At 42.7% G+C, this 7,500-nt stretch overlaps 1 protein-coding gene across 1 annotated transcript in view; it reads left to right on the top strand.

Annotated features, from left to right (window-relative positions):
- The window catches only part of LOC139933182 (HEAT repeat-containing protein 5A), a gene marked incomplete at its 3' end in the record, with an annotated part of 35,131 nt that extends 27,636 nt beyond the window's left edge, over positions 1 to 7,495 (top strand). The window contains 7 exon segments of the mRNA XM_078289603.1: positions 1,623 to 1,649; positions 2,741 to 2,885; positions 3,187 to 3,369; positions 3,986 to 4,225; positions 4,943 to 5,121; positions 5,354 to 5,422; positions 7,475 to 7,495. Coding sequence (XP_078145729.1) covers positions 1,623 to 1,649; positions 2,741 to 2,885; positions 3,187 to 3,369; positions 3,986 to 4,225; positions 4,943 to 5,121; positions 5,354 to 5,422; positions 7,475 to 7,495 — 864 coding nt within the window.
- Positions 7,496 to 7,500: the final 5 nt, after the last annotated feature.

Here is a 7,500-nt window from a genome sequence, read left to right as displayed (position 1 = left end):
ACCACCTGTCTCACTACCTGTCTCACTGCCTGTCTCACCACCTGTCTCACTACCTGTCTCACTGCCTGTCTCACCACCTGTCTCACTACCTGTCTCACTGCCTGTCTCACTGCCTGTCTCACTACCTGTCTCACTGCCTGTCTCACCACCTGTCTCACTGCTCTCACTACCTGTCTCACTGCCTGTCTCACTACCTGTCTCACTACCTGTCTCACTGCCTGTCTCACTGCTCTCACTACCTGTCTCACTGCCTGTCTCACTACCTGTCTCACTGCTCTCACTACCTGTCTCACTGCCTGTCTCACTACCTGTCTCACTGCTCTCACTGCCTGTCTCACTGCCTGTCTCACTGCCTGTCTCACTGCCTGTCTCACTACCTGTCTCACTACCTGTCTCACTGCTCTCACTGCCTGTCTCACTGCTCTCACTGCCTGTCTCACTGCCTGTCTCACTGCCTGTCTCACTGCCTGTCTCACTGCTCTCACTGCCTGTCTCACTGCCTGTCTCACTGCCTGTCTCACTACCTGTCTCACTACCTGTCTCACTGCTCTCACTGCCTGTCTCACTGCTCTCACTACCTGTCTCACTACCTGTCTCACTGCCTGTCTCACCACCTGTCTCACTGCCTGTCTCACTGCTCTCACTACCTGTCTCACCGCCTGTCTCACCGCCTGTCTCACCGCCTGTCTCACCGCCTGTCTCGCTGCCTGTCTCACTGCTCTGACTACCTGTAGTGATGGAGGATCTGTTTCTCTCCTGATCTGATTCAATAAACCATCTGAGTTCAGGATCGATACAACCAGGATACCATATGATCAATAAAAGTTCAGTGACAACAAAGTCTGACTGTGCAGAATTCTGTTTATTTCTGAGACTCAAATCTTTCTAGCGATGCCATTGGCTGCTAGAATGTAAACAACAATTTAAAAATGTCATTACAAAGTGACAATAATATAATTTGGATGGAGAGCTTGTGAAACTGTGATGGTCAAGAGTCTCATTAGTGATTACTACAGCAGAATAACATGGAGCTGATATCACCATTCATGTTCCTGACAGCAGAATAACATGGAGCTGATATCACCATTCATGTTCCTGACAGCAGAATAACATGGAGCTGATATCACCATTCATGTTCCTGACAGCAGAATAACATGGAGCTGATATCACCATTCATGTTCCTGACAACATACGGACTGACATGTTCTGTATTGAGATGTATTGAGTTTCAATATATTCTCCCATCACTGGACTACCTGTCTGAGTATACTGTACTGTGTGTAAGTACTCCTTACAGTACAGAGGATATCTTCTCCTGTATAAGAACATCTACTCTGTAAATACACTTGACTCTGTGTAAGTACATTTAACCACCTGTAGGAATACTACTGTCTGGGTACACTGTACTCTCTGTTGAAGTACATTTTCTCTCTAAGTGCAATACTTTATATCTAAGTACACGTAACTCTGTAGTTCACTTTATTCTCTAAGCAGACTTTACTGCAGTGGAAGCAAACTGTCCCTCCTCTACTGGAACATCTTCTCTTCAAGAAGTATTTTGTGTGTGTGTGTGTGTGTGTGTGTGTGTGTGTGTGTTTCTGACGGTGTCTTGTGTTTTGCAGGAGATCTTGTTGGATTATTCCATGTTGGTAGGTTCTGTGATGCTGACGCTGCTGTTTTCACTTTATTTTTTCATCCTGTGGAACTTTATTTCTCACTTTTGCTTTCGGCTGTCGACACTTTCTAACAGTTTCTGTTGCTGTGACGTTTTTTAACAGTTTTCTGTTGCTCTGTAATGTTTTAACACCGCTGTCTGCTGCTGTGAAGCTTCTCAACTCAGTTTTCTGTTGGTTGTGGAACTTTTTAGCAGCTTTCTTTTCTTTTAACTGTTTCAGTGTCAGTGTTGTGGAGGTGATTCACCTCCAGCCCCTCACAGCTCCCTGCAGCCGGCTGCTCGCTTCCCTCCTCTCTCTGCCGTGTCTCTGACCGGCCGACCGCGTCTCACACAGAGAAACAACAGTTTCCTCTAGAAATAACTCAAATCGGCTTTAAAATGTGGAAATTAGGGAATATTTGGAGAGTGTTTACCAGCAGTCATGAGAGGTCTGCCGTGTTGGAGGAGTGACAGCTGAGAGGAAGACTGTAATGTTTATGTTCACATCATATTAGGAAGATGTTAGAAAACACTGTTAAACAGTAAATACTGCTTCAGACATGGTGACAGTTACTCCCATGTGATGATGAGACAGAAGACGTCTGGTGTTTCCACAGTGGCGGGTTCCTCAGACTCGTCTGTAAAAGGGTTAAAAAGATCGGCGAGGAAGAGGAGATGTTGCCGTCTCTCCTGTAGTTGTCTTCCAACATGGCCGCCTGTCCTGCCGTAACTATCCACATGTTGTAACAGCTGTTGTTTGAGGAGAATCAGGTTTTGTTTTGTTTTGGTGCAGCTTTGGCTGTAGTGTGGCTTTTAGCAAAACACATGATTGTTTTCATGACTTCATTGTTATAAAATTGCTAATTCTAAAATTTAAAACTGACGTGTTTTGGTCGAGATTTTAATTCTTGGTTTTAATTCTTAAATTTAATAATTCTGAGTCTAGAGGAAACTGTGTGTGTCTGTTTCCTGACGGAGAGCCATCCGCCTGCAGCTGCATGAAAACCCTTTAACATGAGCGACAGGTGTCAGCCAGGTGTTGACTCCTGTGTGTGTGTGTGTGTGTGTGTGTGTGTGTGTGTGCAGGTGCACCTGTGCAGCTCGTACCTGTGTCTGCGGCGTGCGGTGGTCTCCTGCCTGCGGCAGCTGGCCCAGCGGGAGGCGCTGGAGGTTTCTGAACACGCTGTGGCTCTGGTCAAAGAGCTGCCGAGACGAGACAACACACAGCTGGGTGAGACACGCACACACACACACACACACACACACACACACACACACACACACACACACACACACACACACACGCAGATAGTACTAATTTAGGATCGAAGCAGGAGAAATACATTAAGGACTTTTACAACGACTTCCACTGTATTTACACACACAGAAACACAGATCCAGCACTTTTACTTCACATGGTATTTAAGTGAAACTGCACACATCATTACTCCACTTACATATATGTACTATCTACACACACACACACACACACACACACACACCCTGACCCCTGACCTCCGCTGTCTGTGCAGACGTCACCATAAAAGAGGTCGGTCTGGAAGGAGCACTGTTCACCCTGCTGGACCGAGAGCGGGACCCGGGTCTGAGGCGGGACCTGCAGGAGACTCTGGTCCACATGATGGCCTCCAGCACCACCGGAGGAAAACTGGGACACTGGCTCAAACTCTGCAAGGACGTCCTGTCTGCGTCGGCCGGTGGGTTCAGCAGCAGCACGGGGTTCAGGACCAGGATCCTGACAAGCTGCAGGTTACATGTCTCATAGAAAGACGTTAAGCTTCATGCTCTTTCTGAAAGTTTCAACACACTTTCTGAAGTTTTTTTTATGGTTTCCCACTGAAAGACAAGTGACCCGAAATCATCCATATTTGAGAAGCTAAAAATGTAATTTTATAATGAAGAGTGTGCGTGTCGGTTTTGGGTCTGGAACTGGTTTCATCTGTAAACATCTGAATCTGAGCAGAGCAAGATTTCTTCTGAACTAGCAGAAACGCTTTTATTAGCATCATGAAGATCCCATATCATTGATAATTTTTGTTTTATAATATTTTTAGTTATGTCCTTCTTTATTCATATCCATTAGTACTTTTTACTCTTTGTTCTTTAACGTACGTCTCTATTCTTTGCTGCTGTAATGGTGTCAATATAGTTCATGATATTTTAGCTTACATTAATACTATACAGTAGATAGAGATCGAATTAATGTAATGATACACAAAGCGGTTTTAGAAAACGTCGTTTGGTTTAGTTTTGTGCTGTCAGAGTAGAGTCTGTTCGCTGCAGATCTCAGTTTGGAATGAAACTCTCCATCAGACTCGCGGGCGCCGGTGGAGACGAGTCAGGAGGAGGAGGAGGCGGAGTCAGCGAGGGACGACGACTCCTCCGTTTTCCGAGCGCGGTCGGAGTCCGGCGGCCCGTTCACCGCGCTGCGCTGGGCCACGCGCCGCTTCGCCATGGAGTGCGTGTGCCGCATCGTGGCGCAGTGCGAGAGCGCCGACCCCGCCCACTTCGACATGGCGCTCGCCCAGGAACTACGACTGCACGAGTCCAACGGTAAGAACAAGTTCATATGAGCTGTTCATGGAGGCTGCCAGAGGTGGGGACTCCAGTCACATGACTTGGACTCCAGTCACATGACTTGTGGAGTCACGCTTTGAATTGCTTGAGACTTGATAAATGAAAAGAAGACTTGAGACTTGACTTGATGGATGAAGAGAATACCTTAGACTTGACTTGGGTTCTGGTGACTTGGGTTCTGGTGACTTGGGTTCTGGTGACTTGGGACTTGACTCTGACTTGTACTTTGATGACTTGAAAAGGTTTCTAAAGTCTTGACTTGAGATCTTGTGTTTGTGTAAATGACTTAGCTTGAAAGTGATGAGATTTGTTCCAGCGGACGACTGAATTTAAATTCTGTTTTCTGAATTTGTATGGAATGATTGAATTTATTGAAGTTGAAACTGATTATAGAAATCAAACTCATGATGCTCTTACCAAGTTTTTATCCTATTAAAACCATATTGCATTGAAAAGATAGATAGATATTAAATTGATACTGGACTCTTGATTTGTTCTGACTTGACTTGCTGTTCTACATTTAGACTTGAGACTTGACTTTAATGACTTGGACTTGACTTGGACTTGACTTGGTAATCTACATTTAGACTTGGGACTTGACTTGAGACTTCTGACTCAAGTCTTGAGACTGACTTGGGACTTGAGTAAAGTTGACTTGGTCACCCCTACAGCCTTCGTCTCCTCTCTCCTCAGACTTCTTGGTCCTCCATCTTGGCGACCTGGTGCGCATGGCGTTCATGGCGGCAACGGACCACAGCGACCAGTTGCGATTGGCCGGTCTCCAGACGCTGCTGGTGATCATCAAACGGTTCTCGGCCATTCCAGAGCCGGAGTTTCCTGGTCATGTGATCCTGGAGCAGTACCAGGCTAATGTAAGGATGCAGCATTTAGCTGACGCTCTCATCCACAGAGACTGACAGTAACTTCAGCTCCTAGATCACCAACAGTACCAGCAGCCTGTATATAACAAGCTGTCCGCAGGTCTGAGTCAGTTATTTCACCATGTAATGACGGGTTCCACTGGTTGTTCCCTGCAGACTGAGTCCAGGTCAGACAGTGTTTCCTGACCTGCTGTCTGTCTGTTGTGTGTGTGTGTGTGTGCAGGTCGGAGCGGCTCTCAGACCGGCCTTCACCGCAGACGCTCCACCCGATGTCACCGCCAAGGCCTGCCAGGTAACACTGATGATGAGTTACATTAGTAATGATAGCTAAAGCTACCTGACCGATTCTGAGCGATGCTATGAGTGAACATTTTTTTCCCAACTTCTGTCCAGAAGTTGGCCAAAGTTTTCTTCTCGCTCATTGAAACAATAAAGGATGAGATTTCATGCTTTGTGTCGGGCGACATTTCAAACCTGTAGCAGAGGAAGTCACTAGAATATAACTACCATGGTTTCTCCACTTTACATTACACTTTACATCACTTTACATCACACTTTACATCACACTTTACATCACTTTACATTACACTTAACGTTACATTTTACATCACACTTTACATCACTTTACATTACACTTTACATTACACTTTACATCACACTTTACATCACACTTTACATCACACTTTACATCACACTTTACATCACTTTACATCACACTTTACATCACTTTACATTACACTTTACATCACTTTACATCACACTTTACATCAGTTTACATTACACTTTATATCACACTTTACATCACTTTACATTACACTTTACATCACTTTACATCACACTTTACATCACTTTACATCACACTTTACATCACTTTACATTACACTTTATATCACACTTTACATCACTTTACATCACACTTTACATCAGTTTACATTACACTTTATATCACACTTTACATCACTTTACATTACACTTTACATCACTTTACATCACACTTTACATCACTTTACATCACACTTTACATCAGTTTACATTACACTTTATATCACACTTTACATCACTTTACATTACACTTTACATCACTTTACATCACACTTTACATTACACTTTACATTACACTTTACATCAGTTTACATTACACTTTACATCACACTTTACATCACACTTTACTTCACTTTACATCACACTTTACATCACTTTACATTACACTTTACATTACACTTTACATCACTTTACATCACACTTTACATCAGTTTACATTACACTTTACATCACACTTTACATCAGTTTACATTACACTTTACATCACACTTTACATCACACTTTACTTCACTTTACATTACACTTTACATCACACTTTACTTCACTTTACATTACACTTTACATCAGTTTACATTACACTTTATATGACACTTTACATCACACTTTACTTCACTTTACATTACACTTTACATCACACTTTACTTCACTTTACATTACACTTTACATCAGTTTACATTACACTTTATATGACACTTTACATCACACTTTACATGACACTTTACATCACACTTTACATGACACTTTACATGACACTTTACATGACACTTTACATGACACTTTACATGACACTTACATGACACTTTACATGACACTTTACATGACACTTTACATGACACTTACATGACACTTTACATGACACTTTACATCAGTTTACATTACACTTTACATCACACTTTACATCAGTTTACATTACACTTTATATGACACTTTACATCACACTTTACTTCACTTTACATTACACTTTACATCAGTTTACATTACACTTTATATGACACTTTACATCACACTTTACATCACTTTACATCACACTTTACATCAGTTTACATTACACTTTATATGACACTTTACATCACACTTTACATCACTTTACATGACACTTTACATGACACTTTACATGACACTTTATATGACACATGACACTTTACATGACACTTTACATGACACTTTACATGACACTTACATGACACTTTACATGACACTTTATATGACACATGACACTTTACATGACACTTTACATGACACTTTACATGACACTTACATGACACTTTACATGACACTTACATGACACTTACATGACACTTACATGACAGTTTACATGACACTTTACATGACACTTACATGACACTTTACATGACACTTTACATGACACTTTACATGACACTTACATGACACTTTACATGACACTTACATGACACTTACATGACACTTACATGACAGTTTACATGACACTTTACATGACACTTACATGACACTTTACATGACACTTACATGACACTTTACATTGCGCCCCCTCCCCCCTCAGGTCTGCAGCGCCTGGATCGCCAGCGG

This window comes from Centroberyx gerrardi, chromosome 17 (genome assembly GCF_048128805.1).
Source record: "Centroberyx gerrardi isolate f3 chromosome 17, fCenGer3.hap1.cur.20231027, whole genome shotgun sequence".
NCBI lineage: Eukaryota > Metazoa > Chordata > Actinopteri > Beryciformes > Berycidae > Centroberyx > Centroberyx gerrardi.
The sequence above is the reverse complement of the archived record's forward strand: the minus strand, read 5'-3'. Positions and strand labels throughout refer to the sequence as shown.